At 50.1% G+C, this 12,372-nt stretch overlaps 1 protein-coding gene across 2 annotated transcripts; it reads right to left on the bottom strand.

Annotated features, from left to right (window-relative positions):
- Positions 1 to 3,255: 3,255 nt before the first annotated feature.
- On the bottom strand, positions 3,256 to 11,621 carry PPP1R14A (protein phosphatase 1 regulatory inhibitor subunit 14A). 2 transcript variants are annotated; one of them, XM_037819992.1, is made up of 4 exons: positions 11,097 to 11,455; positions 8,620 to 8,700; positions 8,000 to 8,032; positions 3,256 to 7,017 (listed from the first exon to the last, which is right to left on the bottom strand). In XM_037819992.1, the coding sequence occupies exons 1-4, from the start codon at positions 11,295 to 11,297 to the stop codon at positions 6,955 to 6,957; spliced, it is 378 nt and encodes a 125-aa protein (XP_037675920.1). In that variant the 5' UTR covers positions 11,298 to 11,455; the 3' UTR covers positions 3,256 to 6,954. The 2 variants fall into 2 exon arrangements, with proteins under 2 accessions (XP_037675920.1, XP_037675921.1); XM_037819993.1 differs by lacking the exons at positions 3,256 to 7,017; positions 8,000 to 8,032 and having other exon boundaries at positions 8,650 to 8,786; positions 11,097 to 11,621.
- Between the last annotated feature and the right edge of the window lie 751 nt (positions 11,622 to 12,372).

Genomic DNA, 12,372 nt, shown 5'->3' with positions numbered 1-12,372 from the left:
AGGGGAATGGGATGTTTTGGATGTTCTTTTTAATTTTAATTTTAATTTTATTTTTTGGAGTAATGAAAATGTTCAAAGATTGATTATGGTAATGAATGCACAACTATATGACAATACTGTGAACAACTGATTGTATACTTTGGAGGATTATATGTTATGTGAATATATTTCAATAAAATTGCATTAAAAAATCTGTGAATGAATGAATGAATGAATGAATGAATGGTTTACTCTCCAGAATGCCTATACCATGGTCCACTGCCACCAGGGGTGCAAATGATCATAAAAAAGATGGCAACCTAATGCAAAAGTGGGGTCAGATGTCCATCCTGATTGCTAGGTGCCACTGGTATTCCCCTGTGCTGGTTTTGATGTATTATGTTCCCCAAAATGCCATTATCTTTGATGCAGTGTTGTGGGGGCAGGAAATGTATTGGTGTTGATCGGGTGGAGACTTGTGATTGGATGTTTCTGAGGAGATGTGATCACTCAACTGTGGGTGAGATCTTTCACTGGATAATTTCCATGGAGGTGTGGCCCCACCCACTAAGCATGGGCTTTGATTGGTTTACTGGAGCACTATATAAGCTCAGACAGGAGTGAACTTGCCACAGCCAAGAGGGACACTTGGAAGATCGTACAGGAGCTGAGAGAGGAGCTGCAGATGAGAGACAGTTTTAAGATGGCCATTGAAAGCAGACTCTTCCTCCGGAGAAGCCAAGAGATGACAAACACCCCAAGAGCAACTGGGAGTGACATTCTGAAGAGGAGCTGTGGCCTAGAGAGGAACGTCCTGGGAGAAAGCCATTTTGAAACCAGAACTTGGAGCAGACACCAGCCACGTGCCTTCCCAGCTAACAGGTTTCCTGGACACCATTGGCCATCCTCCAGCGAAGGTACCCAACTGCTGATGAGTTACCTTGGACACCTTATGGCCTTAAGACTATAACTGTAACCAAATAAACCCCCTTTTATAAAAGCCAATTCATTTCTGGTGTTTTGTATCCCAGCAGCATTAGCAAACTAGAACATCCCCCAACACTTGGCATTATCCAGTTTTCTAAGTTTTTTTCAGATTTGTTGACATTAAATGAAAGCTCACTATTGTTCTAATATGCATCTTTCTGATTACTACTGATTTTGAGCATTTCCTAGTGTGCCGATGAAGAATCTGGATTTCCTCTTCTCTCAATTTCCTGTCCATATTCCTTGCCTATTTTTTCTATCAGGGTGGCTGTCTTTTGGATGTTGATTTGCAGGAGTTCCTTGTAGCTTTTGATAAGTCATGTTAATCACTCATCCATTTTAGATGTTGCCAATGTCGTCTCTCATTGTGCTCATTAAATACTAACTTTGTCTATGATGTCTTTTCTTTGGAAATGATCAAATTCATCTACTTTATGCCATATGGTTTGTATAGTTTTGAAATTTTGTTGTAGAACTCCTTCCCTACCCACGCCTGAGTCGCTGCTCCTGTTACCTCTGGCTGAGTAACCTGAAAGTCATTATTTATTATATTTCTCACTTGTGGTTCTGGGAGTGACTGGCCTCTGCAGGGTGGTTCTCACCATTGCTGTCATCCTACACCGGGATTTCTCACTCCCGTGCCTAGCAATTGATGTGGGCTGCAGGCTCAAACGCCTGCACAAGCCCTCCCCATGAGCCCTGCTGGGCTTCCCACGATGTGCTAGCTGGATCCCAAGAACAAGAATCCCAAGAGGACCAGGCAGAAGCCTTTTCTGACTTAGCTCCAGACATCACTCAGCACCATTTGCAACATGTTCTATCTGATAGAAGCCAGTCACTAAGCCCGGTCCACATTCAAGACAAGGAGAATTAGACATCATCTTTTCTTTAAAATTTTTAAAAGAGTTCTATTGTGGTAACATATACACACCAACATAAAATTTCCCATTTTAACCATTTTCATGTATACAGTTCCATGATATGAATTACATTCACAATAACAGGTTGCCAACACTACCATTCATTATCAAAGCTTTTTCATCCCAAACAGAAACTCTGTACTCAATAAGCAATGCCTTCCCCTTCCCCCACCCAGCCCCTGGTTAGTTGTAATCTACTTTCCTTCTCTGTAAATTTGGATATTCTAGGTATTTCATATAAATTCAATCATACAGTATTTGTCCTTTCTCTTTGGCTTATTTCATTTATCATAATGTTTTCAAGGTTCATCCTTGCTCTAGCATGTATCAGAACTTCATTCCTTTTTAAGCTGAGTGGCACTGTATTTACGGATAGTCCACATTTTGCTTATCCATTTATCTGTTGATGGGCACTTGGGTTGCTTCCTCCTTTTGGCTATTGTGAATGATGCTGCTATGAACATTGGTGTACAAGTTTTTGTTTGAATATGTGTTTTCAATACTTTAGGTTATGTACCTAGGAGTGGAATTGCTGGGTCACACGGTAATTCTATATTTAACTTTTGAAGGCATGCCAGTCTGTTGACCACAGTGGCTATACCATTTTACATTTCCACCAACAATGTACAAGGGTTCCCATTTCTCTGTATCCTTGCCAACACCCGTTATTTCCCACTTTTTACATAATAGCCATCCTAGTGCCTATGAAGTGGTATCTCACTGCTGTGGTTTTGATTTGCATTTCCCTAATGGCTAATGATAATAAGCATTTTTCAATGTGTTTATTGGCCATTTGTATATCTTGGGGGAAATGTCTTTTCAAGACCTTTGCCTATTTTTTAATTGGGTCATTCATCTTTTTGTCCTTGAGTTGTAGGTTGACAAAACCTTTTGATGGGAGGAGTTGCAAAGAATTTGTGGACAAATCATAGTTAATTATCGTTCACTTTCTTTTATTAACACTTTGTTTTACCCTTTACATTTAGGTCTTTATTGCATCTGGAGTCCATCTTTTGTATGTGGTGTAAGGGAGGGATCAATTCCTTTTCTTCATAGTGTGAGCCAGTTTTCCCCATGCCACCTACCGAACAATCTATTTTTTCTCCATGGAATGGTGGTGCCCCTCCATTGTTTCATCATGTCCCCATGTAGACCTGGGTCTGTCCATGAACACTTGTTCTATTCATTTGGTGTATGCATCTGTCCTTGCACCCATACCACACTGTTTTTATTACTATGGCTTTGCAGTATATCTTAATATATGGCAGAGCAAGCCCTCCTCTTATTCTTTTATAATGTTGACAACTATTTATATATTTTTAATAGGTTTATCAAACATCTCAAAAAATTCATCTGGAATTTTGATTGGAATTGCTTTGAATTCAGAGAGAACTGGCATGTGGATAATATTAATATATCCTATCCAAGAGCATAGAAGGTCTACTTTTTTTTTTCAGATTATCTTCTATATCCTTTATTGGCATTTTAAGTTTTCTCCATCAGGACCTTATGCATCCTTGATTAGTTCATTGTCAGCTACTTTATAGTTTTTTATTGCCATTGAGAACAGCATAATTTTTTAAAATTATGTTTTAATTGTTATTACTGTATTAGCAAAACGGCATTGATTTTTGGAGACTGATCTTATATCAACCGTCATAATACCTTCACTAAGAGCTTTCCTGCCCTTTTTTATCATGAGGGTGAAGTATTTCTAGAACATCTTAACCTATCATGGATACTAATTATACCATTATTGCAAGCTCAATTCTAATATTTATCATCATCACTTGCAAAGCCCCTGGCGTTGATCGGAGGTAAAAATGGGCGAACGCTTTGCAGTAGCTACCTCTTTTGAGAAATGCCAGCCGGACACACCGCTGCAGCAGGAGCTCGCCAGAAACTGACGGCTGGGGTGTAGCTTAAGGCCGATTCACAGCGCCACACGGGGGCGCTGCGGCCTTACACGTCTACCCCGGGAGGGTTCTGGTGCACGGAGTGGGCACGTGCCACCAGGGGGCACTGGTATCGGGCAAGCGCCTGCGGGCGCCCGCGCGTTCTAGACTTGAGGAAAACTGCACAGCGCTGCCCCAGGCTGGCCAGGAGCGAATATTTTGGAGGTGGGGAGTGTAGGCAGGCAATAAAATAAACGAATAGATCATTCCGGGGTGTAATAAAGTCTATGGAGAAAATAAATCAGGGCGAGAAGATGGAGAGCGACTGAGGGTGCTCCTTAAATAAAGGTGCTCGAGGGGTCTGAGATTAAGTCCAAGGCACGGTGAGGATGAGGGAATCCGGGAGACGAGCGCCCCAGGTAGAGGAATCAGAGAAGGAGGCGTTTGTGGGTCCTGGAGGGGAGAAGCCTGATGGGTATGAGGATGGAAAGGGACCCGTGTGAGCGAGGGGGAGAGGCGAGGGATGAGTCAGGGAGGTGACAGGGGTGGGGTGGGGTGGCCCGCGGGGAGGACTTTGGGTTTCGACATGAAAGATTTCCAAGGTTAGTCGTTAAATGGATGCGCAAGGTGGAGGGCAGTGTTCCTCCTGCCTGCCTTGCTGGTAAGAAAAAGGAGAAACAGACTATATATTCGCACTTGTTTGTATTTGCATATAAGAAGTACTTGAACGATACCCAGAAATTAATAATAATGGAGGAAAGAGGAAGACGGAACCAGGTGGATGGAGACTGGGGCGAGAGTGAGAATGTAAGTGTTGTCTGGCTGCCAGGTGGAAACAGACCCTGGGAGGCAAGGATCAGGTACGCTGGCACCCTTTGGACTCTTCTATATTAGAGGCCCTGTGAGTCAAAGGGCATCTTGGTGGCCAGAGATGGTGGCTGTGGGCGCAAATGATGACATCGATAATGATGTTTACTGTGTTCCTGGCACTAGTCTACGTTCTGTACGTACATTAAGTCATTTAAACCTCACCACCACCCTAGGAAGTAGGTTTATTATAATTATCTTCATTTAACAGATGTGAAAACTGAGGCACAGAGAGGCTAAGCGACTTGCTCAAGATCACACAGCTGAGGAGTAGGACAGATAGCATGTTACTCCAGGCAGTTTAACTTCAGAGTGCATGCTACTGGGGTATGCTCCCTCCCAATCATTTCACTGTACCCTTGTCCCCAGTAAAATTGCATTGCCCTCTAGAAAGTATGTCTCAGAGAGCTGCAAGCAGTCACTCACACCTTAGTATGAATCACCAACCTCTCCCCACCACTGAAAATGAACAATGATCTTTGCTCTGATTTATAGAGGCACTATGGTATAGGAGGTGAGCAAAAGGGGCTTGGGATTGAAGACCTGGGCCACCACTTCCCAACTGTGTGACTCTTGGCAAGTGACATCATTAATCTGGGTCTCAGTTTCCTCATTCTGTGAAGACCCCATTTTCTAGATGAGGAAAATGAAGCACAGAGACGCCCAACACATAGCACACCCAGGATTCAAGAACCTGGGCTTTGAGCAGTGCCCCTTACAGCCCCATGAAGAAGAGGAACCAAGGAGAGGCTCTGTGGGAGGGAAGTAGAGTTCCCCAGGCCTAAATGGATGTCGGGGAAATCCCTGAGCCTCTGAGATCATGAAGGAGCGATGTGTGAAAGGAAAGAGGGGCTTGAAGCCTTTAAGGCCTGTCTGCACAGGGACGGTGAGATCAGCTGAGAGGCTGGACATGCCAGGGTGCTCCAGGATACCCTTCTTTAGGGGCATCTTCTCTTGCTGCCAGGATGGTGCTCAGATGCTTTGGGATGGGTGCCCAACCCTGGCAGAGCCACTGGGTGACATGGGTGGGGACATGGGTCAGAGACCCCAACTTGAGTCAATAGAGGAGAGATAGATGCTTTATCCTGGGGAGAGACACCCCAGCTCTGGCCCTGCCCCAGGCCTAAATGCAACCACAGCCCCACCCCTCTCTCCTGATTGTGCACAGTTGGAACCACTGGGACAGACAGTCCAGTTGTTAAATGATGACATACTTATGCAGCTCTTAGTAAATAGCCGCTATTCACTTCTAATGCCCCAGCCTCTCCCCTGGGGCCCTCCAGACCTCTCCATGTCCCAGTGCTAAAGGATTAACCCTGGCCCAGTAAGGGGCTTCCTTGATCCATCTCTGGGGGACCATGGTTCACCCCAATTGGTCGATGCCCCTGGCAATATTTGGTATCTTCTTTGGCCCAGCCCCAATATCAACCCTTCCTCCTGTAAGTTCAGAGTCCTCAAATACTGGTATCCATTTCATACAAACTCTTATGAATCCTTCAAAGCCCTGCCTCTATGTCACCTCCTTCAGGAAGCCCTCCAGGCTTTCTTCACATACTTCCCAAGAGTGACTGGTTTTTCCCAACCCTTCAGCTCCCAAGCGTCTTGGACCACTAGGCACACTTTGCTGTAATCCTCCACACACACGCTCATCTCGCCTACCAATGTGTAAGCATCTTGATGCCAGGGATCACCTTCTGCTCATCTTTGTGGCCTCCAGACCAAGCGCACAAGAGATACCCAATAAATTTTCACAGAGCAGATGAATAACCTGTTTGCTGTGTGACCACCTGGGTTGCGGTAGTATCAGCCACATTCAGTCGTGCACGTGTCCGACAGCCCAGGGACCGCGGCCGCCATTCCCACAGGAGCCCTGAGCGCCATCCCCTCTCAGGGGCCCTGCTGGCTGGGACTGGGCCAGGGCTGGGGGAGGCAGGGGGTGGGTGGGTGGTGAGGACAGGATGTGGGTCCCAGAGGCGCCGGGTCAGCAGGGCCTGTTCTCATGCTCTCCAGCAGAGAAGGAGTGATTCTCCATCTGGCAGGGCCAGCTGCGGGTGCGGGGACTCGAGTCAACCCAGCAGGGGTGGGCTGGGAGGAGCTCCAGGCAGCCGAAGGGAACCAGGGAGAGGAAAAACAGCCACGTGGTGTTATTGTTACAGAACCATTAAATACAACTTATAAACAAGCCTGGGTGGTGCTGGGAGGAGAGCGCAGGGGGCCACAGGGGCGGGCGGGGTCGGGGGGCACGGTCCGGCCCGGTCCTGCAGGGGGCTGAGGCTGCGGCTGTCCGAGGGGTCTGAGGGGCTGGGCTAGCGGTGGCCGGGCTGCTTGTGGAGGCCTCGCAGCTTGGCCAGCAGCTCCTGGACGAAGTCCTGAGGACAGGGGAGGGGGTGCTGAGAACGTGGCGGGGGGTGGGGGCACCCCTGCCCCAGGGCAGCCCAGCCCCTCAGACCTAGACCTCTCCTTCCCCTGCTTCCTGGACACGGGGTGAGCTGAGGGGTGGGGTGGGGGTGGGGCTCAGAGGCCACAGAGACAGAGGAAGAAAGTGAGGGGGTCAAAAAGGACACAGAGGTGGGAAATAGAAAAAAAAAAATTGAGAAAGAGACTGAGAGAGAGGACAGACAGAGAAAAAGAGAAATGTGGGAAAAGACAGAGAGAGACTGAGAGAGATGGGGAGAGATGGAGAGTGACAGAGACACAGAGAAAGACACGAGAGAGACAGAGGGGGGTGAGACAAAGGGACAGAGGAAGAAACAGGGACAAAGAGAGAAATGGAGATGATTCTCAGGCCTGGTGAGCAACACAGGGGTCCCCAGAGACAGAGGCCTGAGACAGCCTCAGGGCAGACAGACACATGGTGACGTTTGTCCCTCAAGCAGCCCAGAGCTAGTCGGCCAAAGGCGAATATTTTTCCCTTTTAAAGCAGGAAAGGAAGTGGGAGGGGCTGGGCCGCTCAGCTCTGGGGCCTGGAAGGATGGGGTGGCTGAGAGAGTTGGGGATGGGAGCCTCGGGTGGCAGAGGCAGTCAAAGGGGGAGCCGTGAGGGGCTGAGCCCACAGCCTCTGGCCCAAAGGATGGAGCCCGGCAGAGACAGGAGACAGATGGGGGACGGTTCAGCTGGGCAGAGATAATGGAGGCGTGTGGCAGATGGGGAGAGAAGGAGAGACAGGAGAGAGAAAGACAAAGGGCACCGTCGGGGATAGGAAAAGAGCAGTGAGAGATGGGGGGCTCCCCAGAGTTCCCTCTGCCTGTCCCTAGGGCATGGCCAGCTTCTTCCCTCCTTCCCAAAGACCACCCCCCAACTTGGGGTACAGGGGTCCAGAAAAGGGCCTGTAGTGGGGGAGGGAAAACTTACCTCTGTGGGGTTCATACAGGACTTCAGGAGTCCCTAAACACACACACCCCAAAAAACAAAATAGTAGGTGATTAAAATTCACTCCCCTCCAGAACCTTTCCTTTCCCAACAAAGCCAGAATGCAGCAAGACAAATGGAAGTTAGATTCCAGAGTGGACTTCCCACCCGACTTCAAGGGAGGACCACCACCTGAGGGCCTTATAGAGCAACTAGGGGTAGGGTTGAGACAAGAAACCAGACACCTAGACTAGCTCTAGATCCAAAGAGGGGTGAGAGGTCAGCCAGCATTTCCTGCCACTGGGAGGGGACAGGCCAAAAGGGCAATGAAGCAGCAACCATGTCGCTTGGTTTGGCCCCCAGCTCGGCTCCTTCTGAGCTGTGTGACCCTGGGCAAGTGATTAAACCTTTCTGGTCCTCATTTTCCTCATGTGGAAAAGGAAGACAATCCAAGCACCTACTTTATAGAGTCTTGTGGGGATTAAATGGGTTAATAAGTATAGAGCAATTGAAACAGTGCCTGGCACATAGCAAGTGCTCAGTAAACATGTTAACTGTTTATAGGGGGGTGTAAGGTGGAAGACTGGGGGGGTCAGTGTCCCCTTCTCCCCTCCCCCACCTACCTGAATTTTCCTTCTTCTGTCCTCTTCATTCTCTAATTCCAACAATTCATCTATGTTGACCTCATCAGGCATGTCTGCCTCCTAGGGAGGGGGAGGGAGGGTGTCAAGGTCCCCTCCCCCTTCCTCCCTTTGTCCAGAGGCGGGCTCCTGGGCCTAGCTGGCCGGCTCTGTAGTAATAATGTGGCAGTCAGGGATAGCACCGCTGAAGCAGGACATCTGGGCATTGGGGGAGGGGCGACAGATGGGGTGACAGGGGCCTGGGGGCCTGTACCAGCCCGGATGCCTGGACCCCCGGGTGCCGGGAGCCTGGAGGCTGGCACCAGTCTCTCCTCTTGGCCCCAGTTCCCACAGTGGAATCAGGCCTGGTCAAGTCTTGGAATGTCAGATTCTGGGATTCAGGAGAGGGGCTGGCTCTGCCCTTTCAAGGAAAAATTTAAGCAGTAGGTGTGGAGGAGGAGAACTGGCAGGCTGGAGCCTGCTGGGGCAGGAGGGGAGGGGGTCCCCTCCCCCAGGGGACAGGGAGGGAGGGTAGGGCCAGGCCCACCACCACCACTTCCCGGGCCCCAAGTGCCACTGGTGAGCTGGCAGTCCTGGGAGATGACCACCGAGCCCCCTCAAGGTGGGTGGGTGGGATGAGTCCTGAGCCCAACTTTGAGGGGGCAAAGAGGGGGACTCCGAGCATGACCTCTTGGGGCAGTGGCCCAAAGACTCTTGGGGCAGTGGCTGGCTCAGAACTCCAGCGGGGGACAGGACGCAGCTGTCTGAGCCACAGATCCTTGAGGCTACAGATTCTTTACTCCCTGACCTAGAGTTCTGCCAACTCCCACTTCCCCGCTACCAGCTTCAGGGCTGGGTGGTCTGGGGTTTGTGTGTGGTGAAGGATCAGCAAAGGTATGGAGTGTCTAACACATGGTTACACACCCATGTGAGTGAGCCAGAGCCTGGTGCCAAGGGTCCAAGTTTGGCCTAAGGGTACATAGGTGTGTGGCACCATGTGGCGACTCTGGGCGAGGGGCCTGTGGTCCTGTGGGTGTCAGGTGTGAGGCTCTGACTTGTGTGTTTGTCTCATTGTCCATGTATCCACGACTAGCTGTCATGCCCACCATCTGGGCATGACCTCATAAGATGCCGTGTACCACTAGCACCTGGATTGATCTGTCCTCCTGTATGAGCCAATATGTGTGTCTGGGGACAGAGGGACTTGAGTCACTGCTAGACGTCACAGTTTCTGCCACTGTGTGCCGTGCTAAGGAGATCTTTGCATATCTGGCTGTGTCTTGTGGATGCATGAGATGTTCTGCATGTGTGTGTCTTTGTGTCCATGTGTGCTAAGTCTGCATGCGCATGGCTGTGTGTGTCCATGTGTGCTATATATATGTGCACACAGGTCTGTGCATGTCCATGTATGCTGTGTGTCCGTATGTGGCTCTATGTGTCCTGTGTCCATGTGTGCTGTGTCCATGTGTGTGTCTGTGCATGCTGTGTTTATGTGTGTCCATGTATGCTGTGTCTGTGTGTATCTGTGCCCTGTCACGGCCCTCAGGTGCCTGTGATTGTGTCTGGCAGTATGTGCATGTCCTAGGAAATATCACTCCAGGTAGAGGCTCAAGTGGTGGGTGAAGACCCCAGGGCTGTCTGTAGTCTATGTGTCAATATATGTAGCTGTCGCTGGTGCCCTTCTGTGTCTGGGGGCAGCTGGATGTGCCCAGAGCTGATGCTGTTTGATGTCTAGGTACAGAGGCTGTAACATCTGTCACCGTGTTTGTGGGGGGTTAGTGCTCGCCTGGGAGAAACTAAGACTGGACGTAACTTGAGTCATTTGGGATCCAAGGGTAGCTATCTTAGTTTGTACTGTTTAGCCTGTGAGTGGCTATGGCTTGTGCAGTGTGTATCTGTGAGGAGCGGTAAAGCGTCATTTTGTGCGTGAGGGTAGCTGTTGCCGGTGTGTCTGCATGTGGCTGTGCTGTTGTGCCTGTGGGGCTGTAGCAGATGTTGATCTGTGAGGGCAGCTCTTGTTCCGGTGAGGCTGTGCATGGCTGTTGCTTCTGTGGACGTGTCCCCGTGCGTGTCCCTGTGCACGGCTGCTCCTTTTGCCATGCTTCTCAGTGTGGTTGCATCCCGCCGGCACCATGTCTATGTTTGGCTTTGAGGCAGCCCCCTCCCCCATCCTTTCTCCAGCTCTGGCCGCACCGGCTCCCCAGCCTTGCCTCCTTGACCCAGGATGCTACACTCCCGGCCCTTCCCAGGTGTTCTCACACATCTCTGCCGACCCATAGTGTGTATGTCTCTGTCCACAACCAGACCGCCACAGAGTGCACACGGCCAGGCCAGGGAGTGCCTGATTCCGGGCGTGAGTCCTCTTTGTGCGGACGGGGCTGCGTGTGCACCGGTGAGCGTGCAGCCAGAGGCCTCCAAGAGCTAGTGTCTCTTTGGTCCGGGACCACCCTCACGTCCCCTATAACCCTCCTCCGCCTCACCCGGCCGCGGTACAGCTCCTCCAAGCGCCCGTCGATCCACTTCTCCACGTCCAGCCGCCGCTGCAGCTCCCGCCGGTCGTACTTGACGGTGACTCGCGAGTGCCGTTTCTGTAGCCCCCCGGGGCTGCCCTCCGGCCCGCGGGCCCGCGACGGAGCCTGCAGCTTGCTCAGCACCCGCTTCCCCAGCCGCCGAGCCGCCATCCCGGCTCCGGCCCCGGCCCCGGCGCGGCGCTGTGAGCCTTCGCCCCGCGCCGGGGAAACTCTTTACGGGGCGGGGCGGGGCCAGCCGGGGGCGGGGGCTCGCCGGGAGCCGGCCCCGCCTCAGCCACGACGGGCCTCAGTTTCCCCTCCTGCAGCGCGGGGACGGGGGCTGCGCCGGCGTGGGGTCTGCAGTCTTGCACATTTCAGGTCTGGGCGGGGTCCAAGAGCCCCAGGGCTTGGCCGGGGAATCTGGGGCTCCCGGGGCTGGATCCCGAGGAGCTCGCCTGACGACGCCCTCTGGAGGCCGCAGGGGCGGGTGCAGCGGCCCCCTCGCCACCTTCGCTGCAAGGGAAGGTCAAACAGAGTACTCTGAACCTTCTATTGTTCGTTCTTTCATCCAATCACTCAACCATTCATCCATCCATCCGTTCACCTATTCACTTACTAGATTCGACAAATATTTAGCTACTGCCTGCTGTATACCAGGCATTGTTCTATACGCTGGAGCAGTGAACAAAACAGACAAGCCAAGTCAAGGAGTTGATATTCCTGTGGTGGAGACAGGCAATGAACATAATAAATAAGTGCAGTATACTATACAGTTTAGTAGACTATAAGCTGGAAAGAAGAAAATGGGTTGAGGGTGGAGTTGCAAGTTCAGTTCTAATGACCAGGAAAACTCCTTACCCTATAACAGTCTTTCCACTTTTAATCATAAGCATCAAGAATGATACTCTAAAGCTTAAATTTGGCCTGTGCCTTCTCTGATTAAAACTGTCTGTAATTAAGCAATGGTCTCTTAGATACGACACTAAAAACACGAGCAACAAAAGAAAAAAAAGAGATACATTGGATATCATCAAAATTATAAACTTTTATGCTTCAAAGAAGACCTTCAAGAAAGTAAAGATACAACCACAGAATGGGAGAAAACATTTGCAAATCATATATGTGATATATGGGACTTGTATCTAAAATATATAAAGAACTCCTACAACTCAACTGAAAAAAAAAAAAAAAAACAAACACAAATAACCCACTTTAAAAAAAATGGGAAAAAGAGTTGAATAGTCAC

Source organism: Choloepus didactylus, chromosome 27 (assembly GCF_015220235.1).
Source record: "Choloepus didactylus isolate mChoDid1 chromosome 27, mChoDid1.pri, whole genome shotgun sequence".
Lineage (NCBI taxonomy): Eukaryota > Metazoa > Chordata > Mammalia > Pilosa > Megalonychidae > Choloepus > Choloepus didactylus.
Note: the sequence above shows the minus strand (reverse complement) of the source record. Positions and strands in the feature narration are given on the sequence as shown.

Excerpts from the sequence above, each read along its gene's own strand:
- PPP1R14A (XM_037819992.1), bottom strand. The coding sequence starts at position 11,297 with ATGGCGGCTCGGCGGCTGGGGAAGCGGGTGCTGAGCAAGCTGCAGGCT. Across the intron at positions 8,701-11,096 it reads AGGAGCTGTACCGCGGCCGG|GAGGCAGACATGCCTGATGA; the intron begins GTGAGGCGGAGG and ends CCCCCTCCCTAG. Across the intron at positions 8,033-8,619 it reads ACAGAAGAAGGAAAATTCAG|GGACTCCTGAAGTCCTGTAT; the intron begins GTAGGTGGGGGA and ends GTGTGTGTTTAG.